This window comes from Dysidea avara, chromosome 8, assembly GCF_963678975.1.
Source record: "Dysidea avara chromosome 8, odDysAvar1.4, whole genome shotgun sequence".
NCBI lineage: Eukaryota > Metazoa > Porifera > Demospongiae > Dictyoceratida > Dysideidae > Dysidea > Dysidea avara.
The window spans coordinates 24,756,953-24,784,638 of record NC_089279.1 but is presented as its reverse complement, the minus strand read 5'-3'; the positions used below and the strand labels follow the sequence as shown (position 1 = coordinate 24,784,638).

At 37.9% G+C, this 27,686-nt stretch overlaps 1 protein-coding gene across 1 annotated transcript; it reads right to left on the bottom strand.

The window, feature by feature from the left end:
• Positions 1-433: 433 nt before the first annotated feature.
• LOC136264875 (extracellular matrix protein 3-like) lies at positions 434-22,763 on the bottom strand. Its single transcript, XM_066059638.1, has 11 exons — positions 22,751-22,763; positions 22,258-22,467; positions 13,595-13,729; positions 13,338-13,544; positions 13,126-13,263; positions 12,876-13,070; positions 1,974-2,108; positions 1,718-1,924; positions 1,490-1,627; positions 1,244-1,441; positions 434-603 (listed from the first exon to the last, which is right to left on the bottom strand). Exons 1-11 carry the CDS (start codon positions 22,761-22,763, stop codon positions 434-436), a joined length of 1,746 nt encoding a protein of 581 aa, XP_065915710.1.
• Positions 22,764-27,686: the final 4,923 nt, after the last annotated feature.

Below are 27,686 nucleotides of genomic sequence, written 5' to 3'. Positions count from 1 at the left end.
TGTATTATTTTTGTGTTTTAGTGATTAACTCTATGACTGCAAATTCCTGCTTACAAAATTTGATGCCCTACCAAAGAATATTGGAGGTGTTTGTATGTGGATCAAGATACTCTAATAGAGCAGTCAATCACTCTAATAAAGCAGTCAGATCATTCAGAGAATCAGTGTAGCAATCTACGCATTTACAATAAGAATTTTTATGTACTTTCAGGGGCATAGCTAGAATTTTCTTGAAGGAGGTTTGGATATTGAGTGGAATGTCTTTAAGGGAAGGCCTGGGTGCTTCCCAGTTTGAACGAAATTCAAGCATACACAAAATGCGCCCTTAGGCAGTAACATTAAAAGGTGCTATTTGTGCATCTAACTATCTAAAACCTACACACTGCTGTTTATACAGCTTATAGAACTGTAATCCTATTGTAATAGCTACTATCTAACTAATCTTCATTTCCAGACTACATACTGACAGCCAATTTGAATTTCCTAACACACGGGAACGCTCCACACACTCCAGTCCATTAGTTAGCAATATTTTCTTCCAGGTATTCATTAGCCTCAGCTGGTCCTCTTGTTGATGGTCAGTAACTTCAGACTTGGCTTGTACTCCAACATATTTGAGACATCACGTATCCGCAACATGTGACAATTAAACATACCATTCCTCAGGTAAATATACATCAACCATTCACAGTTTGTGTTAACCCGACACATGTATAACACAACCATTCAAGTTTATCGCAGCTGCTGCCTTGTATATGTCTCAACCAACCAACCAACCAACAGACCTCGCCATTTCCGCCATGCATCACGTGTGCAATTGATCATGTGATGCAATAGATCTCAATGATGTGCCTGATTTTCTCTCTGATCTTGTTCAGAGCACTAATGCAATGCAACCCTCAAGAGTAGTGCAAGTAGCTACTGAGAGTTCCAGGGCTGTAAGATTCGATGTGATATTTAATTTTAAAAAATTCTGCCTCCAAAGGGGGGTTCGTCCCGAACCCTTCTGCCTATGCCCTTAGTTTTATCATTGATATAAATGGAGGGCTGCCATCGTGAGCAAGTTTTTTCTCTTATGCCCTACCAAACTAGAGAGTCTAGATATGCCTCTGCTCCTATTGTTGATTTGTATTTTTACACAATAAAGTATCGTAATCACTGAAAGTAGAATAAATAATATTGTTGCATTTATCAACTCATTTTACTATTAAGTAATGCACATACCATATGCAAAACCACTTACGATCATCATCCACTATAGTCACTGTAGCTGGACCACCACTAACACCATCAGGTGTTGAGGATGGGTCAATAGTGAGAGTAAAGTTCTCATCATCTTCAAATATATTATCATTGTTTATTGGAACAATAACTGTAGCAATAATTTCTCCAACCAGAAACGTTACATTGTATGGTCCAGAATTATAGTCAATGCCTCCTCCTGTAACATTAATATAATTTACTACCTTTCCAAGTGTAGAATGCTTACCAATAGCAGTAATATCATCATTTATCACTTGCACAATAATATCAGTTGATGACGGGATATTGAGAACTAATATAGGTTGGACTGACCTGTCATCTTCATCAACAATGTATGTTGAGTGATTGAAACTAACAATGCAGCCTAATAACAAAGAATAAATGGGTCATACAGTACTTCCTACATAAACGTGTGTAAATATGGTTAGTGAAATAGTTGCATACAACAACTCACTATCATCATCCAATATAATAACTGTAGCTTGACCAGGATCACCACTAATCACTCTATTAGGTAGTGAAGATGTGTTAATAGTGATTATGAATGTTTCACTGGGTTCACATATACTATCATTATTTATTGGAACATCCAATACAGTAGTAGTAATTCCAGCAGAAAATGTGACATTGTAAGGCCCAGAGATATAATCATCACCTCCTCCTGTAACATACTAATATTACCAGTCTACTCTATGTTAGAAAACACATACTTGCTGATTCACCATTGCTGAACATCTGCACAGTAATATCAGTTGATGGTGGATAGTCCAGGGATAAAAGCATTTGTACTTGCCCATCATTTTCATTAATGATGTATGGTAGCTGTTCAATCTGTACAGCAATAGCTAAAAGCAGAATATAATGACACTGTTATATGTATTTCCTATATTATCAACTCATTGCACTGTCAAGTAACCCTATAGTATGGTAGTGCTGTATAGTAGGAATCATGAATATTTGCACTACTTTCTTGTGAAGAAGACATCATCCAAAAAACCAGCCTTACTTTTCATTCATGTAAACTTGGCAGTACTAGTTAGCTAGCCCAAACCTTCAGAGTGACCCAAAATGTAGTTTCTATGGAATTGTAAGAAAATATAACAGATTTTTTATTGACTGACCTACTTATTAATGCCTTCAGACAAGTGTAAATCAAGAATAGTAACTATTACTGTTGTTGATATGAAAATATTGAAAGTGATTAATAAGTTATGGTTCAGTAGTGTTCCAGTAATGTCAAACGATATTATTTTGTGTAGTAACTTGTTATAGGTTACGAAGTTGAATTCTTTCTTGAAGTTTAGATAAATGACATTGATACTTTGTTTGCTCTTTTCACTTCTAATAGTTCATTGACAACTGCTGTGGTATAGATCTACCAGGTAGAAAGCCAAAAAAGAGTCAGACAAGAACTTAATCGATACATTAAAGTGACCTTGAAATGATATCCATGCAAAACAGCCAAGCTGTATTAAAGGGGTGCAGCCCCTGGGTAATAAATGTTGTGAAATCAAAGGTGGCGGTCATGAAATGGCTGCAATGAAGTGGATGATAATAAATTTTAATAATGACTTTGTGCATTAATAAACTTTAATATCATTAACATCATTGCAGCCATTTCAGGGCCACCACCTTTGATTTCACAACTTTTTTCACTCAGGCTTTTTGAAGGCTGCACACTTGTTATACAGCTTGGCTGTTTTGTATGGATTTCACTTCTTTTTTTAGTTTGAATATATAAAAAGAGCCAACCATAAACTGGCTTTGAGGTACGTTTTTGCACAAATCATTGTTATTCTTATCTACAGATGCAATGAAGATGATATGACAAACTAGTGCTCTACTATATAATACAGTTAATGTTGGTAGTAAGACTAATGGTCCTTGGATACAACCCCCTTTCTAGGATGGTGGTTGGGTTTGGTAAATGTACAGGTTCCCAGAGTCCCACTGCAGCACTTCCAGTATTCGCAAAGTTCTTTCTCCCTTTCTACTGGTATAATACTACAAACCTAAGTACCACACTGGTCTCATTTACCAACCAACCTAATGGCTTGGGGATGACCTGTCCATATTTACTAGTGCAAACAAACAAATAGATTGTAGGAGGATTGCTGCAGTAAGACCCTATTAGGATCCTGTACTGTCACATTCCACAAGGGAACAGACGAGTTTGTAGCTATGTTGCCATGCAGCTGCGGACCTACTATAGCTGCATGGGTGACCATATGACTGTACTCTTGTTTTACTCTACCGGCCATGCCTTGTGCAGCTATGTTGCCATGCAGCTGTGGTCCTATGTATCACAGCTACACACAGTTTGTTTATTTTTATTTTCATTTTTTGTGTAGCTGGTAGCTAGTTTGTACATTATTCTAAGGGCCAAACAAGTGCACAGCCATTTGTAGCTATGTTGCCATGCAGCTGCGGATCTACGTACTATAAACACTAAAGTTTGTTCAATTCACAATTCTATGGGCCAGGTTAGCACACAATTATGCAAGCCATTTGCAGCTGGGTTGCCATGCAACTGCGGACCTATCTACTATATACAATTTGCTTTGTAAAGGTTCCATTCACAATTCTATGGGCCAAGTTAGCATACAATTATGAACGTAATTTGCAGGTAGGTTGCCATGCAGCTGTGAACTCACTTATACAATTTGTTTTGTAAAGTTCACTCAATCCTTAATTTTTATTTTTATTTATTTATATATATATATTTTTAAATTTATTTATTTTTATTATTTTTTGTTTGTTTATTTGTTATTTTTTAGTGTTTTTATTTTATTTTTGCTTTGTTTTTTAATGGGCCAGGTTAGCAAACAATTATGAACAACCATTTGCAGCTAGGTTGCCACACAGCTGCATAGATATAGAAGTTCTTCCATTCTCTCATTGATAATCCTGCAATATATAGCTTCACAAAAAGTAAGTGTCTGGTGAAATACAAATACTAAATCATTTCTACTGCCCAGATTTGGCGGTAGCCAATTAATGTGTGCCAATGACGTTCACACAGAAATTTCCTTCGCAATACAATGCTTTTGTTCGAATTGAAGTGCAATAATCTGACGTAACAAGCATTATGTGCACTGTCTAATTAAATTCCTTTTGAAATGATTAGGTATTTTTATTTCACCTGACCCTTACTTTCTGCGAAGGGGCGGGCGGCGCAAGACTATCTTCACTCCACGCCAGATTACGAGCGAGATTACAAGCTGTCTTCACTACACACCACTGCTATGACACGTGGTGCTACTTATCACACATATAATTCCAATAAGCGCACACACGTGTACACGTGATGTATTTGCAATTAGTGACACTGACTCACTCAACTGATGGATTACTTTTTAACTACAGTCCTACCCTTAGTTTAAGGTCTTAAACTTCATAAAAATAACTACCTACTGATTTGATACTAAAGTCAATTTATTATAATTTTGTGCTTGCTTGTTCACGGCTATATAAAGTTGTAATATATAGGTAGTGCCTGCATTTATTTGTAATATATAGTGTTTATGAGAAAGTAAATTCCTTCCAAGTTGGGTATACCATTTGTCTATTAAGATTTTGTGGTGACCCTTCTATTAGGGTATCTCGAATTTTCATGCAAAATATAGCATAGCATGTTTTATTAGCGTAGCACTTAATTATGATGATTATGATGACTATGATTGGTATGAATGGGTCTTAATATATATTTGTGTAATAGGGTGCACATTTTTTTTGAGGATTTCTAATAGATCACACATAGAATGTTCTGGATTTTCCATTGATAGATCTATGAAATTATGAACTTTTAGAATTTTCATTTATATAGTAGAAATTAATTAAGGTGATCAGTTGTGATAACAGTGGCTCAGTGGTTGGCAAGCTTTTTGACATTTTTCATGCACTTTTTTCACCCATGGTGACTGTTCTATTAGAGTGTTTGACCACGTGATTTACAGTTGTTTGATTTGCATTTTAACTCTACAGCTGTCAATGTGATTTCTTTTAAACCACAAAAAGTTGAGCTATTGATTTTTAAGTTATTCCCATATACGCGATTTACCTGTAGACATTACAAGTCAGCCTTTTTTAATGCAAAATAATTGCCCACAGCTCTATGATTAACCAATTTGCACTAAACTTGGTACATGATTGTGCTGCAAAACATTCTTAAAGTATACCAAAGCTCAAGGCAATCGAGTTAGGCATTTGCATTTTAAAATGGTTATATTTCACAATTGTAGTAGGAAATCTTGCTCAAATTTGGTATACGTGGTATTGAAGGTGGTGGCCATTTGCAGTATTAAAATGATTCCAATTTGAGAAGGGAGGACAGAGTCATGCATGCATAAAAATCACATTTTGTTTCTTCCTGTAAATATATTCACAGTGTGGAGTGTTGGATTTCTTGGCTGCATGACACACTACCATGTGTCTGGTACAATAGTGAAATGGGAACAATAGTTAGATATAGTAGCATGGTCCCTAAACTTGAAGATGGGCATGACATAATGTGTGCATAATCAGATAGTAAGTAACCCTATATGTAATAGTTAAAATGATAACAGATAGATTGACAGAGGATGTCTGCACAGTATTTCAATACCTCAAGCAGCTACAATGGATGTATCATAAACTTAACTAGGTGTTATTGCAACCCATTTCTTTCTCCACTACATAATGTATAGGTGCAAATTCATGGATAGCATGTTAATGGCTTCTTGTGCTGAAAATAACATTGATATTTGTAGTTTGTAAATGGATGATTGCAGAGTTGCATCTCATGCTATTCTTCATTTGCAACTCATTATTGATAATGAGTGGAGCATAGTTAAAAATGTAATGAAATGACCACATCACCTTTCAGTAATTGATAGTCAGGGAGCATGTTTAGAAGTGAAATCAGTTTTAGAATATGTCTGGCACCATTTGATGTGGTAAGTGTGGTGTCACCAGTTGTAAATTATAGTACAAAACGTAAACAAACAAGTGTAATAAGAAATTTTATTCAAATAAGAATCATAGAAATAAATGTGAAATGAAACAAGGATACTGTGCCTACAGCTGGTGCTATACTAATGGACATTTAATCCTTATTGCGGTAATGCAATGGCAGATCCAGGATGGGACATTTGAGACAAATGCCCTCCCTCCCTCCCTCCTCCCACCTTGTGGAGGAGCCAGCCATACTTCTTATTAAAATACTAAACTTTGTCAGGTGAAGATCAGTTTATAAAACATATGAAAATGTGCACATTTTACTAGCAATTATTACAAATTCACCTGAAATTAAAGCAAACCAAAGTCAAAGAAGTTTGGACTCGAAGTAGTTGTGAAATTGTCACCCAGCACTTTCGTGTATACTAAGTGCCTCTAACAATAATTATCATGTTGCTGTTGAATATTATTTGTTATTATTAATAAGCTTTATAGTGCAACAAACATTATTCTGTACAATTACAAGTTGAGTGTGTGGGAACAGATAGGAGTTACACTAAAGGTAACTGGTAACTTGTACAAGCACCTATTATACTATAGTCTGTTCACATTCACCTGGGCCGGCCAGCTGCCCAAACATTTAGTAGCGCTGTGAAGCCCTTTAAATGCTGGAACTGTTAATCAAAAAAGCGCTTTGATATGGGCAAGAACAAGTGAGTTATGAGGCTTCAGAAATATCCCATACATTTAGTATGGATGATTTAGGCGTGCAAACATGTTTACAACATGAAAACATGCTTGTTCCTGTACAAAACCATTGAAAGTGAACACATGTTCACCTCTTTGATATTACACAGGAAAACCAGTACGACGATACGGAGTGTAACAGAGCCACACGAATGTTCGGTAATCTCCAAGCTAACGGTCAGTAGCACGGTGATCCAGTGCAAACTGCTGTAGTTTTGCTCCATGTCGCCGACTACTTAGCAGGACAAAGGTCATACGTAGTCCATTGAATCTGTAATAAGCACGTTCATTATAACGATAATTGACAACACATTGATGTGCCTAACTTGAAATTTAAATACCAGTTATCATACGCTCTTCGGAATAGTGAGAGAAAACCATCTTAGTGATGTATGGACAGTCATGAATTATATAAATGAAATTTAGTGTGTCCACGTATTCACGCGACCACGTATATATAATTACCAAAAGTGGGCGTGTCAAGGAAATTACAAGAAGTGTAATTGTGAGTTCAGTCCCTGGCTAAAATACTTTCCTTGAAGCGGAGATAGAAATTGCTGCATCAGAGAGGTTTCTGGTACTGTGACTTTGAAACAGACCTGTTTGAAAGATGTTCACAATATGAACCTCACATATACACCGTGCCAGAAATACCAAATAATGGACATCAGTGACTACATTTTACACTAGGCCACTAGAGACCACAACTTTCACACTAGCAACCAGATGTTCATGATGTGGACCATACCTTTAATGGTGACTAAACATAACCTCATGCCTTCACAATAGCATAATACAACAACAGGTATAGCTATAGGATCACACTTGGATCAAGCCAGGGGACCATGACATCCCATATATTCACCCTAGCAACCACACGCACAGTCACACTACAAATTAATAGTTCACAAGTTCTTGATAAGACAGTACATGTATGTAGACAGTACATGTACGTAATGCAGTCTTTGGTCATGAACATCTGCATCTGTAGTGTTTTAAAGATATACAATGAAATGGCCATCACAAGTTCACTTTCTTATAAAGAATCAGCCTTCGCAGCTTCTCTTCTCAATGGATATCAGCCTTTACAGTAGATTTACTTTTAACTCCTTCAAATTGATACAAAAATGAATGCACTATAAAAGAATTATATTATGTGTTGAAGGAGTTTGGTACAGAAGAACAGCTTTGCTGAGTACTGTAAATTTAATTAATAAATCAATCAATATGTTGGCTGCCATGGTGTGATCACAATAGACCTACAACAACAAAACAGTCACATTAAATGCACATGTTAAAAGTAGTCAGCTGGTTAAGGCCCTGCCAACCTTACCGCGTACAAGAGCGATCAATTGGTCAAGAGCCAACTCTACCACGTAGAAGAGCGGTCAGTCGGTCAAGGCATAGTACGTAGTATATATTATCTATGATCAAGGTTACACCATGCCAACCCTACCGTGTACAGGGGCGGATTTTGGGGGGGAGAGGGGGGGTTCAAAGGGTTCCAAACCCCCCTTTTGAAAGAGCCTCTTTTACTCGAGATACTCTAATAGAGCAGTCAAATCGAGACACTCTAATAGAGCAGTCACAGTAGTCTTTTGAGGAGCAGTGTAGCAAGCTATGTATACAGTTATAAATAAGGAAATGTAGTTGGTGAGGGTATCTATGGTGAGGGGCAGCTGTAGTCAGTAGGTGATGACCTTTCCTTTTTTTTTTTTTTGGTCTTCAACATACAACCAGGCTGAAGTTGCAATTTCAAAGAGGAACCCCCCTTTTTAAAAGTCTGAATCTGCCCCTGATGTACAGGAGTGATCAATTGGTCAAGAGCCAACCCTACCGCATACAAGAGTGATCAGTTGGTCAAGGTTATGCCATGCCAACCCTACCACGTACAAGAGCGTTCAGTTGGTCAAGGTTACACCATTCTAACCCTACCGTGTACAAAGCGATCAATTGGTCAAGAGCCAACCCTACCACATACAAGAGCAGTCAGTTGGTCAAGGTTGCACCATGCCAACCCTACCGTGTACAAGAGCGGTTAGTTGGTGAAGGAACCTACTGATTTCTCTACATACAAACACTGAGCAAGCAACCTGTAAATACAGTACATGCCTACCTTTGGCGTTCTTCGTCCTTGGAAATAAACAAACAACATCTGATGCTAGCTGCCAATGTGGGCAAAGCAATGAAGTGTCTGAGAAACGTGTACACTCGTCATGCACTCGACTGCATCTCCAGAAAAAGCACACCTCATAATTCATTGTCACATGACATTGTGTAGTGTGCCTCGTGTTAAAAAATGGCGGTATGTTGCTCGGGTATTGTATGACTATGGTGTGAATCTTTCATCAGCTGCCATGAGTTGTGCACAAAAGCAGCATTGTTCGTGACTAGAAAATATTGCAGTGTCAAGTGTTCATCGTGACAACCCCAAGTCAGTATGAAAGATGACAGCGATTAATGGTCTTATTGCATTCTACATCTTGAGTTAAATCATTAGCTTGAACGTTGAGAGTTGAACAATGGAAAGTGACAGAGTGATACTTCATTGTGGTAACCCTGAGTTAGTTCTGCAGGTTGAATGAATACAGTCCTGTTAATGAGCATTGGAAGGTAACAGATTATTATTTAATGATGGAGTTATTGCTGAGTACAAGTGTATTGTGGCAACTTCAGATTGAATGAAGTCAGTCAATGAACAATGGAAGGTGACAGTGATTTTCTGACTGTTTGAAGTGGTAACTTTAGTTCTTGAAGTTGAATGACAACAGTCAATGAACAACAGAAGGTGACAAGAGCAATTATTTAATGTTATTTTATTTGTGTTATGTAATATTTTCCGGCTGTTTGAAGATGATTGTGACAACTCTTGAGTTCTCCATACCGAACAACAATAGTCGATGAACAGAGGGAGGTGACAGAGTAATTATCCAACTGTTTATAGCTGATCATGGTAAACCTGAGTTAGCTCTTAAGGTTGGATGACGACAATCAATGAACAATTAAAGGTGACAAGTGATTATTTAATATTGTTATTTAATTTGTATTATGCAGTATTAGCCAACAGTTTGAAATTGATTGTGGCAACCCTGAGTTGCTTCTCCCAATTGAACAACCACAGTCGATGAACAGTGGGAGGTGACAGAATGATTTGAAATTGTTCATGGTAAACCTGAGTTAGCTCTCAAGGTTGGATGACAACAGTCAATGAACAATTAAAGATGACAAGTGATTATTTAGTACATTTATTTAATCTGTATTATGTAGTATTAGCCAACTGTTTGAAGTTGATTGTGGCAATCCCGAGTTGCTTTTCCAGATTGAACGACAATGGTCGATGAACAATGCAAGGTGACAGAATGATTTGAAGTTGTTCATGGTAAACCCGAGCTAGCTCTCCAGGTTGGATGACAACAGCTAATGAACAATTAAAGGTGACAAGTGATTATTTAATATATTTATTTAATTTGTATTATGTAGTATTAGCCAACTGGTTGAAGTTGACTGTGGCAATCCTGAGTCGGTTCTCCAGATTGAATGACGATGGTCGATGAATAATGGATGATTACCTGACTGTCTGAAGTTCACCGCGGCAACCCTGAGTTTGTCCTCCAGGTTGAATGACAACAGTCAATGAATAATTGGTGAATAATTATCCAACTGTTTGAAGTTGATCATGATAAACCCAAGTTAGTTTTCAAGGTTGGATGACAGCAGTTGTTGAACAATGGAAGGTAACAGGAGTGATTATTTAATCTTGTCTATTATATCTGTATAGCCAACTGTTTGAAGTTTGTTGTGGTAACCCTGAGTTAGTTCTCCAGATTGAATGATGACAGTCAATGAAGAATGGATGGCGACAGACTGATTTTCTGACTGTTGGAAATTCATCGTGGCAACCCTGAGTTAGTTCTCCCAGTTTAAAGACAGCGGTCGATGAACAATTGAAGGTGACAAGTGATTATTTAATGATATTATTTTATTTTTATTGTGCTATATTACCCAACTGTTTGAAGTTGGTGGTGGCAACCCTGAGTTAGTTCTCCCAGTTTGAATGACAGCAATTGATGAACAATTGAAGGTGACAGGGTGATTTTCTGACTGTTCGAAATTCATCGTGGCAATCCTGAGTTAGTTCTCCCAGTTTAAAGATAGCGGTCGATGAACAATTGAAGGTGACGAATGATTATTTAATGTTGCTATTTTATTTATATTGTGCTATATTAGCCAACTGTTTGAAGTTGATCGTGGCAACCCTGAGTTAGTTCTTCGGTTTGAATGACAGCAGTTGATGAACAATGAGAGGTGACGGTGATTTTCTGACTGTTTGAAGTTCATCGTGGCAACACTGAGTTGTTTCTACAGGTTGAATGACAACAGTTGTTGAACAATTGAAGGTGACGAGTGATTATTTAATGTTGTTATTTTACTTTTATTGTGTAATATTAGCCAACTGTTTGAGGTTGGTCGTGGCAACCCTGAGTTAGTTCCCAGAATGAATGACGACAGTCGAAATATGGAAGGTAACAGAGTGATTGTTTTATGTTGCTATTTTATTAGTGTAATTTAAAATTAGCTGACTGAGGTTCATTGTGACCACCCAGAGTTAAATGATGACAGTTGATGAACAATGGCAAGTAATGCAGTGATTATTTCATGTTGCTATGGTTTATTAGTGTGATTTAATATTAGGCAACTGTTTGAAGTTCATCATTGCAACCTTGAGTTAGTTCTCCAGGTAGAGTGACAGCAGTTGATGAAACATGTAAGGCAACAGATTTCAAGTTCAACCTCATAACTTTCTAAGTGGAATGTTCATATAGCCAATGGACAATGTAAGGTTAAAAATTACACTTGTGGTGTTATTTATGATATTTATTTTTAGGTTATGGAATGGCATGGTGCTTCTTCAGTTAAATTGGAGGACAAAACTTAACTTTCACAGAGAATTTTCAAGTGTTAAACACTGTAATATAATCTAGTTCATGTATATCTGTGTGTGCATTAAATCGAATTATCGCTTTAAAGCATTAGAAGCGTAAAACTGGTAAACAAAGCGGAGACTGAAGTACCCGGGATTCTTTTGAGAATGCCGCTAGTCACAGAGAACCAACGGCCAGTGAAGCCAAGTGTTACTTCCAGCTATACTGCCACTCCATGTGGTTTTTGTGCCACTACTAAAGTTGAACGGCTCCATCGGTAGCTGGCGAAACGGCGAACGTCTGGTCTAGATGTTATCCAAGTAAGTGGATGGACTGTTACTGTCACAAATGTTGGTCCGTTCTTTCGATGCGCTTTTCCTGTGTTACTATATTTGGCAGGGGCTCTGGTGAACGTGTACTGACTATAACCATTACTTACTTACTTACTTACTTACTACATTAAATTATCTATGCTAGTTTATAAGATTACAAGTGTTGTTTGAGTGACATTACTGAAGTTGGGTGTATGAGGATACTTGGAACAGATAGAACAGGGACAAACAAAATGGAGGGTGTGTGGATCGTCTGGAGTAAAATAGGTTGTAAAATGACTCCAAAGCAACTGCTTTAAGTATGTCTTGATATTGATAAAAAATTGATTTAGGTTAAGACATTCAGAGCTTTTTTAGACTTCACAACCATCTGCAAAGGCCAAATTGGCAAAAATCAACAGTGAGACACTAATAACAGGTGATTATGTGCTGCTTCAAAAATGCAGCGACTAACAAGATAATCTGGCTCTCCTCAACCACTTAGCCTGTTTGTGTGCCTCCCCTTTTCAGCTCCTGGATCCGCCCCTGCCATGGTTATATATACTATTGACAAGTTATATGAATGAATGTGAGCTTATAGGTGACCTACTTTATTTCATTATTTTTATTTCTGTGATTCCTACTTGAATTCAAAAATCCTATTGCAATTGTACTTGCTTTATCACAAACCACTTACGATCATCATCCACTATAGTCATTATAGCTTGACCACCACTAACACCATCAGGTGTTGAGGATGGGTCAATAGTGAGAGTAAAGTTCTTGTCATCTTCAAATACAGTGTCATCAGTTATTGAAATGGTAATTGTAGCACTAATTTCTCCAGCAGGAAATATTGCAGTGTATGGTCCTGAATCATAGTCAACACCTCCTGTATAATGAAAACAAAAAAGTATTTGCTAGCTTTCTGAGAATGAAATGCTTACCAATTGCAGTATTATCCTCACTCAAGACTTGTACAGTAATATTAGTTGATGATGGGTTACTGAGAACTAGTAAAGGTTGTACTGGTCCATCATCTTCATCAATGATGTATGTTGAGTGATTGAAAGTCACAATACAGCCTAATGGTAAAGAATAAACAGATCATACTCTGCACATAACTTGTGTCACTTATTAAAAGTTGCATACAACTCACTATCATCATCCACTATTGTAACTGTAGCTTGACCAGGATTACCACTAATCACTCTATTAGGCAGTGAGGATGTGTTAATAGTGAGTATGAATGTTTCACTGGGTTCACATATACTATCATTATTTAGTGGAACATCCAATACAGTAGTATTCATTCCAGCAGAAAATGTGACAATGTATGGTCCAGAGATATAATCATCACCTCCTCCTGTAACATATTAACATTAATTACCACAATGTGTTTCATTTTCAACATACTAGCTGATACATCATTGCTGAACACCTGTACAGTGATATCAGTTGGTGGTGGATGGTTGAGGGATAATACTAGTTGTACTTGTCTAACATCTTCATTAACAATGAGAGTTGACTGGATGAACATGACATCTACATCTGAAAACAGTACAAAGTAAAATGTAAAATTTGTATTCTTGATTATTTAGACTAGTCACAACTAAACAAATCAGTTACTTTCAAACAGGAAACAGATATATTTTTAAAATTATACCTACAAAGGTTTTAATAAAATGTGACCAGATTTGACAAACCAGGCTTCCTGGCACACATCCAATGCTTTGACTTTGAACAACTGTAACTTGTCCACTCAGTACGCTATTGGCCTAAACTTTTCACACTACTCTAGCATTATAAAATAGCACGTCAAAACGTGGCATGATCCGACATTGAGTTATGGTCCTTCAAAATCACAGATGTGTGTGGAAGCTTGGTTTTTGTCAAATCCAGTCACAGATGTTCTTTCAATCCTCAGTATTTTCCTATAATTGCTCTCTTGTGTGAATGATGTATTGTATTGGGCTTAGCTGTCCCGTTAAATTTCTGATCAATCATCAAAATGGTTGCTATTGGTTCTCCCAAAGTATTGCAGAACTTTATAAAGAGCTTGGACACTTGGCTACCATAAGACCATGCAAAGAGTTAAATACTGACATTACTGGACAATCTATCAAGCAGATGTACAAGCATGTGTTATATTGGGTTGATATATTGTAATACTGTGTATGGACATGTTGTACCATATACTGTAGCAAGATTGCCTTGTACGCATGCATGTCAGTTGTTTCAATCATTGATGTGATCAACTAAGCTATTTTTGTTGGCTCAGAATATTGCATTTTGGCGACGAGGATGAGTGCTGTTCAGGCGCCATTGCCCCATTCGACCCCGATATCGATGAATGGACTGAATACAACAAATGTTCACAGTTTTATTTTGCTGCGAACAATATCAGGGATGGACCAAAACAAAAAGTGATTTTACTGAGTAACTGTGGTGCATCAACTTTTCGTCTACTGAGAAGCAGAGTGCTTTCTGATGCCCTCATGGATGTTACTTTCACAACTCTGGTCGACAAGATGAAAGAACACTGGAAACTCAAGCCTTCCATCATTGTTCGATGCTTTCAGTTCAACTCCCAACAATGTGCACCAAACGAAACTGTCGCAGAGTACATGGCAGAACTCTGAAAGCTAGCAGAACATGGTAATTATGGACATTCTCTAAATGAAATGTTCCATGACTGGTTAGTCTGCGGGATAGCAAACCCCATGATTCAGAAGCGTTTACTTGCTGAACCTGATTTTACACTGAATAAGGCTGTGTCAATGGCACAAGCAGTAGAACTTGCTGATAAGGGAGTTACGGAACTCCAAACTGGTAATGACAAGAGTCTCAAAGATGTTCACAAGGTTTCCAGTAGTGGTCAACAGAGAGGATCACATTCCAAGGACACTGCGACAAGAGACAAGTCAATTGGTAACTGTTACCGATATGGTGGCAAGCACAGTCAGTCGACATGCCTTTTCAAATCAGAAACATGTAATTTCTGTGGCAAGTATGGTCACATTTCCAAGGTTTGCAATAGCAAGATGGCCCAGAGTAAGCCTAAGCCGTGAGACAGCAGTTCTAGCAGACCCGGCCCATGAACCGAGTAGTAGAAGAGCCAACATCCTCATCTGTCACAGAATACGGAAAATTTATCTTGCCAAGTCAGCAAAATCAGCCATTATGGACAACTCTACACGTTGAAGGTCATACTTTTCATGGAGATTGACACTGGTGCTGTAGTTTCAATTATCAGTGAGAACACTTTTACGAACTGTGACTTACTCAAGTGTTTACCTCCCCAAGCCACTTAGGCACGTTTAGGTGCCTACACTGGTCAATGTATTGACGTTTTAGGAGAAATATCTGTCAAAGTTGAGGCCTTAGGGCAGTCTCACATACTATCTCTACTTGTGGTAAAAACCAATGGTCTTGGTCTCATTGGTAGAAATTGGCTATGCAAACTTCAGTTAGACCGGAAAAGTATATTTAAGCTTACAGAGTGATGGTAGATTGCAGCATTTTTTGCAACAGTATAGCAGTGTGTTTACTAATCTAAAGGAACTGGAAGGACCTCAAAGTAAAGCTACATGTCATGGAGAATTCCACTCCAAAGTTTTACAAGGCCAGATCCTTACCTTTTGCACTCTGTGAAAAGGGCACTACTGAACTCAACAAGCTAAAAACAGTGGTATCATAGTACCTGTACAACTTTCTGAGTAGGCAGCTCCAGTTGTTCCAGTCTTAGGAAAAGGATGGCACAGTATGCATCTGTGGGGATTATAAACTGACTATAAACAGTGTTGCAAAGAATGAAGTTTACCCCCTACCAAGAATTGAAGAGCTTTTACAAGTGTGTCAGGTGGAAAATTTTTCTCAAAATTAGATTTATCACATGTTATCAGCAGCTGCAATTAGAGGAGTCATCCCAAGAGTATGTTACCATTAATACCCACTGAGGCCTATATCGTTATACTCGCCTTCTGTTTGGTGTCACCTCTGCACCAGCAATCTTCCAGCATATCATGGAGACCTTACTCCAAGGACTGCTAATGGTTTGTGTTTTTATCAATGATATTCTGTTGGCTGGAAGGACCAAGGTAGAACATATTGCTAATTTGTGACAAGTATTGACCAGACTAGATACTACAGGAATGAGGCTTAAAAAAGGAGAAATGTTTCTTCAGTTTGTCAGAAGTAGAGTATTTAGGCCAATGCATATCAGCAGAAGGGTTGAAGCCATCCAAGTCAAAGGTCAAAGCTATTTTGGATGCTCCTGCATCTTCCAAAGTTTCTGAGCTCAAGTCGTTTCTTGGCCTAGCCAATTATTACGGAAAGTTTTTACCTGACTTAGCTACGTTCTGGCACCACTTTACAAGCTATTCCGACATTTTCAGTCATGGAAGTGAACCTCACAACAGCAAACTGCTTTCCAAAAAGTTAAAGAACTGTTAACTGCTCCTAACCGTTTAGAACATTTTGATGATACAAAGCAGCTCATCCTTGCCTGTGACACCTCTCCTTATGGAATTGGGGCTGTCTTGTCCCACATCAATGCTGACAAATCAGAATGACCAGTGGCTTATGCATCACATTCTCTACCAGCTGCAGATTGTAAGTACTCTCAATTGGACCGAGAGGCACTAGCAATAATATTTGGGGTGAATAAATTTCATCAATATTTGTATGGGAGGCATTTTCTTATCTATAGTGATCACAAGCCATTGATGCACATTTTTAGTGAGGCAAAGTCGGATCCAGCTATGGCATCTGCTTGTTTGCAGAGACAGGTGTCAACTCTCAGTGCCTATCAGAACAGTATCAAGTACAGGAAAGGTGATCTTATGGGTAATGCTGCTTGACTTAGTAGACTACCCTTGTCTGAATGCCCAGTGAATGTTCCCTCACCACCAGAGAGTATAGCACTGATGGAACAACTTGCCACAATGCCAATGTCTGCAACACAGACTAGAACTATGACGAACTGCAACCTCATTCTAGAAAGATGAAACAGTTTACTTCACATGAAGGGCCACCTACCTTGCCATCTAATTTGTCTGATTTACAACCATATTGGAAGAAGAGAGATGAGCTTAGTCTGGAAGATGATATTCTTTTGTGTGGAAGTAGGGTAGTGGCCCCCCACAAGCACAGAAGTGAGTAATTGAAGAGGCACATGCAGCTGACATAGAATGAAAAGCCTCGCTCGTCAATTTGTTTGGTGACCAAAGGTGGACACAGATTTGAAGGCTAAAGTGAAAAGTTGTCGAACTTGTCAGTTATCACAGAATGAGTCACCACAGTCTACAATACACCCTTGGGAGTAGTCGCAACAACCATGGACCAGAAGTTCATGCAGATTATGCTGGTCCCCTGTTTGGAAAGATGTTCCCCGTTTTAATAGAAGCTCACTCTAAATGGATGGAAGTTCATATCACTTCTTCAGCAACTTCCAGTGTCACCATTGACAAAATGAGGACCACCTTTGCCTCTTTGGGCGTACCTGAGATACTGGTGATGGATAATGGTTCAGCTTTTACAAGTGGTGAGTTTGAGCAATTTGTCAAAGCTAATGGATTTAAACATGTGAGAACAGCTCCCTACCACCCATGCCTGAAATGGTTTGCCAGAGCGAAGAGTACGGATCTTAAAAGGTGGTATGAAAAAACTCAAAGATGGAACACTAGAGACCAGTTTTTTTTTAGTCACAGACTCACACCTCAGACCACAACCAGTCTTTCACCTTTTGAACTGTTATTTGGTCATCGCTTATGCTGTCATTTAGATTTTCTACATCCAAACCTTCCTGCCAAAGTCCACCAGTGCCAGAGTTGACAGAAAGATGCTCATGACTATGATGCTTGAGACAGGCAGTTACAGATTGAAGACAAAGTTTTTGCAAAGCATTATGGGCCTGGAGAACCATAGCTATCTGGAGTCATTCAAAGTAAGACTGGTCCCTCATCCTTTATTGTGGATCTCACAGATAGGAGACGAGTTATACATCATCTTGACCAATTAAGGGAAGACACCATCATTGATGTAAGTGACTAGCTTCAGTGACTGAAACTAATGATGAAGTTTCCTTTTTCCAATGCCAGACCAGTCACAGAATGTACCATCTTATAGTGAAGAACAAAGTTCTAACATTCTAACAATGATGATAATATTTCAGAATCTGGCAATGGACTTCAATGTTCTCAATGCACTATACTACTTCCTGTTCATTGTTTACCTGACAATGACTGATTAGTTTACCAGGAGGGAAGGAATGTTATATTGTGTTGATATGTTGTAAAATTGTGTATGGACATGCTGTACCATATACTGTAGCAAGATTGTACACTAGGCCTTGTACGCATGTGCGTCAGCTGTTTCAATCAATCACATGATCAACCACACCGTTGTTGTTGGCTCAGAATATCACAGCATGAAAGTGCTATAATGTGCAAGTCAAATTATTAAATCATACACTGAAGCCAATGCAAACTTATAAGACACTGTGTCATGCTGCCAAGAAAGCCAGCGCACCACACCATATGTATATTGACAGGAAGAAAGAAAACAGTATTTCTATAAGTGCATACATAGCTCATGGCCCCTTCTTCAAAACTTACCATTTTGCATTATAGCTGTCCCCCAGGTCACACAGCTAATTTATTTAAATTCACACCAGCCACTTGCGATATATGGGTGTTCAAAGTCAATTTAATTTCTTTGTTTTTTTCTTAAGTCATAGGGTGCTATGAAGGCTTCAATTTATTCTTGCACATTTTGCAAAAAAATGCTATAAAATACAAATGTGCAACTCGATTGCCTTGATCTTTGGAAAAAAATGAAGAGTGTATAAAGGTAAATTCATGTACCCTGCTATGATTCTGATGAATATCCAAGAATTTAGGAGCGTTTATTCATGTTAAAAAGATCAATGTCTGTCACGGTTACAGGGTTAACCAATTAGGAATAATTTGAAAATTGGTGTGTACATGAGCTAATCATCATAGCAGTGCCTTTTGATGGCTTTAAAAGCAAAAGAATTACAACTACAAAGTTATAAACCAAACAAGTGTATAATCTTGGGATAGAGATACTCTAATGGAGTAGCCACCATGGGGCTTAGCTTCTATTGTATTGTTTTCCAGTCGAGAACTTCCAAAAATCATAATTATCATATCACATTTTATTCAATGATGAGACATATTAAATAATACCAAATTCAATGATTGAAGCTCAGCTCTGCTTTGCCATGCCTTGGTGCTAGTTGGCACATGACTGCATGTGTCTTATAAAACTCAAACCCACAATGACAAATATTATTTCATTGAGGGTGTAAACTTGAAGTAGGGCATTTTTCTACTCATTACCAGGATTCATTTCACCATAAAAAATAGGTTAGCCCTTGATTTTGTGACTGTTATAGCAGAAGTTACACTTATTGTGTGGAAATTTGCCCATCATGCTCCTAATTCTCCATTATGCCAGCATTTTGCTTTATGCTTTTTATCCTCTATCATCAGGGCCGCCCAGAGAAATTAAGGGGCCCAGGGGCAAAGAGCTAAAGTGGGGCTCTTCACCCAAGCTGTAAGTTGAAGACCAAAAAAAAAAAAAGATCACAACCTACTGACAATGACAATAACTACCCATCACCAACCATATCTCCTTATCTATAAGCTTGCTATACTGCTCTTGTGAAGAATACTGTGACTGCTCTATTAGAGTATTTAGATCTGACTGTTCTATTAGAGTATATCGATCTTTTAAACAGGTATTCAGGGGGCCCCTTTCAGGCTGGGGCCTGGGGCAAAATGCCCCAGTTGCCCCCCCCCCCCCTCCCCCCCTGTGGGCGGCCCTGTCTATCATGCCAAAAATTATGCATAATCAATGCATGCCTATACACCGCACCAAGCCCTATCATTGCCTACTTTTCTCTAGTGATAACTACGTAACATTTTCCACCAAGCCGGCAGTGTACGGAACAATACACAACAATCAACAAGAACACAATGACACCATAATAGCAAATAAGATTATATCTACATGAGATTACACACGACATGACAGTACAGATTGTATGATACACAACATAGAGAGAATGAGTTTGGATGAATAATGGACAACTGAGGAAATTATAGGGTGGGCAATAAGCTCTTCCATAAACAGGGTAGATGAATGAACATAGAATTTGTGACTTAGTATTGTCTGGAAAAACCAGTGATGATATTAAATTGCTAAGACATGTCAAACTGCAGCAAGTGATGACTACGTACCAACCAAAAAATGACAGGCATAGCTACATCACAAACATTAATATTGGCATAGATTGATAAAGCTTTATAGCTGCATAACTAGCATCTAATTCAACCAAATTCTTCCAAATTTCCCCAAGTTACCCAAGCTTGCCTTACTCCACATATAATAAGAATTACTGTATGATAGTACACAGGTTTTCATTGCAGTAATATTATTGTAGCTAATAGATTTAATGTTAGAATAACATTTAGTACAGATATGCATGCAGTAGACGACACATCCAGATGGTATGTAGCAAATTACAACCCTAAAGGCATAAATGAGCATGCAACTACAGTAAGTAAGCCTATATGTGTGCCAACAGCTATAAGCAAGCCTGTACACAGGGAAGCAGAGTTGTTGCATGATCAGCAGCAACTAATACATGTATACCTATGAGTATAAAGGGATGTGCAACCATGAATGTATGCAGCAGGCCTGCAAATGGTTGCATGCAAGCATCACCTACCTGTATGCAGCAACAAATGTGCACACACCCTAGTGAGCATGAAGTGAGTCTGCAAATAGCAACAACCAATGCTATGTACTGTATGCAGCAAATTTTCATGCAAGCACATAAGTAGAACATAAACATAAGCACATAAGCTGCAGCAACAGTTGTACCCAGAGTTTGAATACAGCAAAGTACTATATATACATAAAGACATTTTTAAAGAACAAGTGAACTTACAACTGGAGCTAAAAGAAGTTACATAGGTAGTATAAAAGCCTGCAGTGATTTTAGACATTGGGTTATGGCTTTATATCCACTGATAGTATGAACTTGCATAGAGATAATGCAGTTAACTTTGTGCTTTTCAAGTTCAAAATATAAGTGCACTATGCAGACAAACACTGACAAAGGCAAGCTCAACTAAGGTCTGGAAGTATGTACTCCTATAACAAGCTGGGATTAGTAAGGTAAGTAGCAATTTCTGTGCACAAGGACTGACAAGTGCGGCACATCCAGAACATATGGACAAATACAGCAAAACTACTTGCAAATATTCAATTGCATACGAAGAATGTAGATAGGTTGTGGAGGCATGGAAAGCCTGTAGACAATGACATTTATGCATATATATATATATATATTAGTGCTGAAACGATTATTTTGTTATTTGACTATTCGGTCGGTATGACACTATTCAATTCGTTACCACACTATTTGAATAATCGTTGGCAATTGTGTTCAGATGGAAACTTGAAACTTGAGGTTGTGAATGAAATGATGTATCTATGCTATAAAAATGCTATTTTAGAAAAGATAGAAATAGCTGTTAGGCTTTACCTTTCTCCATAACAGATGGTTTTGGTGTAAATTCAATAGAAGTATAAGCTTAAAGAATAATAGAATATTCGGTCATTTTGTTCGCAACTATTTGAATAATAAAAATTGCTATTCGTTTCGGCATTAACATATATATATATATATATATATATATATATAATTATGTTCGACAACGTGGTGTATCACTTGACCCAAACCTGTTAAACCAGTTTACAGATCATGCACATAATGCTTAAAACAATTTCAACATTACTACATGTGCTTAGGTCACAGCACACCCTTAGATCAAAGTATGTGCTTAGGTCACAGCAATTGCATGCAAGTTCTTATATTCCTACATATTCAGCATGCACGTTAACTTCAATTTATTGTGATGCAATAAATTACATTTATGTGGACAGAAAAGCCAGATCTTAATAACCATCAATATTCTTTACACATAATTTAACATTACATGTACATATGTATGTATGTCTGTATCAATTAATTAGTCACTTACATTCATTATCCTCTATAGTCACAGTTGTTTGGTTAGGATAACCAACACTAATGCCATTGGGTAGTGAATCAGTTGTGATGGTCAAATAAAATATCTCATCACTTTCCAATATGTTATCATCAATGATTGTAATATTAAATGGTACTCTGGTCACTCCAGCAGGAAATGGAATGATGTATGTTGTTGTAGAGCTGTAATCAATATCTCCTCCTATAACAGTATTGACAAATATACATATATTAATGATTTTATGTTACTATCTTGCCAGTGGCAGTACCAACATAATTACTAACATAATTACCAACATGCACAGGTAGTTAAATGACTGCTTAGTTAATGATTAGTTAACTAAATGACTACTAACTAATGCTCAGCATAATTTGACCACAGGTAATGCTATGACTTTGATTTCATCACTGTTTGATGTCACTTTATGCCAGAGACATGCATTTTTCCTATTGCAGCAGCTACATCACACGCATCATGGTCTTACCTTTGTCCTCCATTTCTTTCTCTACTACTACATAGTGCTGATTTGTTGGGTAATGTGAAATGGTTTCATTGTGTTTACTGTCACAATTTTAATGACAATCATCAATAATTGTGACCAGATTTGCAAAAAGGGGTCTTCCACACACATCAAATTCTATGAACTTGGAAGACCATAACTTAATGTTCAAGTAACATATCAACCTGAAATTTCCTAAGCTGTGTTGGTACTCACTGCTGACTAAGTTTTAAGTCATTCGCTTTTTGTGATCTAAAGTTATGGATTGCCAAAGTTGGCAAATTGGATGTTAATGGAAGACGCCTTTCGAAAATCCGATCACAAATTCTGTAGTGACTGGATTCATTGCAGGAGGATTTCTCATGCTTTTCTTTTTTTTGAAATGAAATGGTGGACCATAGCTGAAAATAAAAGTGAATTGGCCACAATATATTTCAGTAATTGAAAGTGGGGCATGTGGTAGGGTCAAAAACAGTGGTTTCGGGACCAACCTCTGGCTAACAAAGTTTGATGATTTAATATTGTACTTTGGGGTATTTTAAACAAAATGAGCTCCCACGCTGCTTTTAAAAGTCTGGGGAAAGTTCAGTAGAGCCAAAATCAAAAATGGCTACTAGTTGACATGCATAAAAATTAAGTAACGAAAAATTCAAACAAAAGCTCTTTTTGGACTAATTTGAGGTCAAAGAATCCATTTTTGATGTTGCTTTTGTAATTGGATGTTCCAATAACCAAGAAACTCAAGATTGGTAGCTACTGGAACAGACATACCTCACACCTTCACTGATTAGCATAAAGCATTGTTTAGTTACCTACACAGTCAGTAGTACATTTCTTGACCACCTGACAGAGTTAACTGCCTTAAACTTGCACAGACTAGCTGAGTTTGCTGACTTAAACTTGCACAAAACTTAAACTTGTTCTTTTCATACTCAAAACTGCATGATATATCCTATCTACAACCGCTACAAGGGAGTTGGTATTGCTAGTGTTCTGGTAGCTGTTGGAGTTATAGCTGAGGGTTCAGTCGATCAAGCCTTGAGAGGAAAGCACTATGGTGTGCTCATGCATGTTCTACTGAATAAGAATCTTGCTGGTTTAGAGCTTGATGCTTTTACAAAAACTCAACTTTCTGTTCTCAATGCCAAATTCCCAAGAGTGCCTTGCTTCTGTGCTAGAAAAGCTTGAAAATGATCCAACCATAGGTAGTCTGATCTCCAGCATATTTCAGGATCTGGAAGTGTTAGATATGGCCAACTACTGGATTGATTTTATGTAAATGGGAGAAGTACTGATAATGAATGTGTATGCCATACGCACATGTAATTGGGAGGAGTGTATATCTCATCTCACTGCAGGAAATGATGCCCTGGCATGTCGTCTATAATTGCGCATGTTGGTTACCAGATTCTTTGGCAAAGCTCTCGTTACTAAATACTGAGCAGAACCAATTTTTCAGCTCAAACGTTGCTCAGTCTATGACATGTAAACCATACTCATCCATTCCTTGGGACATGTGGATAGAGATGACGATGAACAAGGGTTCAAAAATGAAGGCTGGCTGACTGTCAATTCTTTGCAATGAGGAGCAATTAATGACTGGTACCAAAAATGTCAACAACATTGGTTGAATTCGAGCTGCTGTTCACATTCAGGTGAACAGAAAGCAAATCTCTCAAAAGCACACACAGATTTTATTAAGAACAGTCTCTGGAGAGGCATTAAAAATGAAACAAGGAGAAATGGAATGCTGATTGCTAACATCCTTCGTCAGCCTTGTTGATGTTAGTGATCAGCTGTGTCTCCTTGAGTTCATGAAACATCATATATCTGAAGAACGCCTAACACTGTTCAATGCAAATGGTACTTTCAGAAAAACTCAAAAGAGCAAACATCTACAGAAATTGGCACCCCTTGATATCATCTCCTACAGAGAATTGGTGTACAAGGGCATGATGTGATGTGATGCCTAGCATCTCCTACAGCAGAGGAAAGGGTCAAGAGTGATGGGTCTCCATACACATAGGGTGACTACACCAACAAATTAGGGTCTGTGATCTTAGCATGCCGTGTCAATGTTACCACTATCATCTGCACCAATGATCCCTATGACTATGTTAAGTCCATCCAAGATGATAAGCATAAGTTGCATATTCAGGGTCAAGGTACCCTACCCAATGTATATATGAAGCCAGCTGACCTGTTTCCCACGACCTACAAATTCAAGACAATTCTCTGCAGTGCTGGTAACAAGAAATGCCTCTAGGCTCTTATCAAAACTCAGCTTTCAGAACTGTCTAAGCCCATTAGCCAGGAACTGGTCTACTGACTGTGTGAGCCTGTTAACCAGCGACACCAAAGACAGCCTGAGCTTCAGCCAGGGTGAGGCTGCTATTTGTTTATGTAGCTCTAGATCTAAAGTCATCTGGATACAGCAATCCCATAGTAATTGATGTATAAAACAAAGATGTGTACATTCAGGCTGTAGCCATTTCACATGACATTCTAGATATTCTATGCAAAAAAAGCAGTTTTTTTTTTCTGAAGAGGCATGTGTACTGAAGATTTTGCCAAATGCCTTCTACCTTTTCATGACTTGCTGGCTGTGATGCCAACAGCTGTTTATTGAGTACTGCAAGATGTCACTCTATGAGAAATTGTCAAAATGTACTGAGGCCTGTAACCTCACCTCAAAGAGTGGGGAAGGCCTTCACTGAGTGATGATGTCTTGGATGCTTCTGTTATCCACTACATCTATGAAGACACATGCACAAAAGTTCCTATTTGCATCTACCGTAGCCCGTGCAATCAAGTGGGAAAGACTCTAGAAGAAATCTTAATGCACTTGCCTCCTGATGACGACAGTCTTGAGAAGCATATCAAACATGCCAACTTTTCACCCTACTTCCAGTGCCACCCTTATCTGAAGAGACACCCCTCTCCTATAGGGCATGGTTGGGAATCGGTGAATGGCTGTTTCAGACCAGTGCACCACATAAAACCTGCCCTTCCAATTTCACTTCCAGTCCCATCAAGGCTATGCTGACTGGTTAAATAATCAATCAATCATCAATGCAACAAGGTGACTATGACTGACTCTGAGGCCAATTCAGGGTCTGAATCTGAACTGCATCTGATATGATTTTGATACTGAATCTGAATCATCAAATGAGTGAGTCATTGGATAAACCTTGAAGTAGACTAAACACACCTATATTATATGCATACATCATTATTGAGCCTTTAAAATTTTACATTAACAGAACATCCAATCACAAAAATAACATCAAAATGGATTCCTTGACCCCAAATTAGTCTAAAAAGAGCCTTTATTTGAAATTTTTTCGTTACTTTACGTTTATGCATATCAGCTAGTAGCCATTTTGGATTTTTGGCTCTACTGAACTTTCCCCAGACTTTTAAAAGTGGTGCGGGAGCTCATTTTGTTAAAATACCCTAAAGTACAATAGTAAACCATCAAACTTTGTTAGTCAGAGGTTGGTCACGAAACTACTGTTTTTGACCCTACTAATGCGTTCTGATGTGAAATTAGTTTATAACATGTCTAGTGCCAGTCTTTCATTTGCTGCAGTATGCATGGGTTCACCAATCATAATTATGTAACAAAAAGTAAACAAACAAGTGCTAGGAACTTTAAATTTGAATAGGGGACAAAAATCAGTAAAAGAAAAGAGGTTGCGTACATCCATTCATTGCAAACAATTCTTGGCCACCACCTTTGACTTCACAACTTTCTTTACCAAGGTTTCACCCTTTTTTCATAGCTTACAGGAGCTAGGATATACTGAAGTAGGAATTAAATATGCACTAATAGGCAACCTCTCTTGTTTCACTACTTTTATTGCTGTGGTCCCTACTGGAATGTAAAACTCCTAGTTTTCCTTGCACTTGTAAGAATAATAGCTTTCTGAGAGTGTAATGCTCACCAATAGCAGTGTTATCCTCACTTAACACTTGTACAGTAACATCAGTTGATGAAGGGTTACTGAGAGCTAGTACAAGTTGTACTGATCCACCATCCTCATCAACAGTGTATGATGAGTGACTGAAGCCCACAGTGCAGCCTATTAATAGAGAATAACCCCTGCATTAACTGTGTCACCATATTTCATGCAACAACTCACTATCATCATCCAGTATAGTAACTGTGGCTTGACTAGGATCACCATGGATAGCTTTATCAGGTAGTGTATCAATAGTGACTATGAATGTTTCACTGGGTTCACATATGCTATCATTATTTATTGGAACATCCAATACAGTAGTAGTCATTCCAGCAGAAAATGTGACATTGTATGGTCCAGAGATATAATCATCACCTCCTCCTATAACATGTTAATATTACAACTTCATGTTTGATGAATTTTAGTCAACACTTACTAGCTGTCCCATTACTATTGGTGAACACCTGTACAGTTATATTAATATGTACAGCAAAGCTAAGGGATAGTACTAGTTGTGCTTGTCCATTATCTTCATCAACAATGAGTATTGACTGGTTGAATGTCACTGCTACAGCTGAAAGCAGAATTTGCATAGCAAAAGGTACTGTAGAACTACATAGTATATACAGTGCTTATTGTTTAGACACCCTACACTCACTATTATACAGTAGTGCCGTTAGAATCCATCACATATCACCAAGTAATAGCAATACAATGACCACAAGGGATTTGCCTGATATATATGCCCAAGTATCCTTTTTGGTGCACCTTTTGAGTAGTATGACTGTTCTATTATTGTTAACAGAAAGTGATGGTCATCTTGGCTGGTCCACTAGTTAACTGGGTTAGCAATGTATTTGAGGTAATTATAGTTGGTAAATATCTGGTGGGCAACTGTTACAATCCTCTCTGCCACCATTTGATTAATGAGGTGTCTGTATTGGCAGGAGTTTGAA

What these genes read in the sequence shown, in the direction of transcription:
- LOC136264875 (XM_066059638.1), bottom strand. An exon ending in TACAATAGTGGATGATGATA is followed by an intron (nt 13,264 to 13,337) that starts GTGAGTTGTATG and finishes CTTTACCATTAG; the next exon opens with GCTGTATTGTGACTTTCAAT. An exon ending in TGATGATATTACTGCTATTG is followed by an intron (nt 1,442 to 1,489) that starts GTAAGCATTCTA and finishes TTAATGTTACAG; the next exon opens with GAGGAGGCATTGACTATAAT.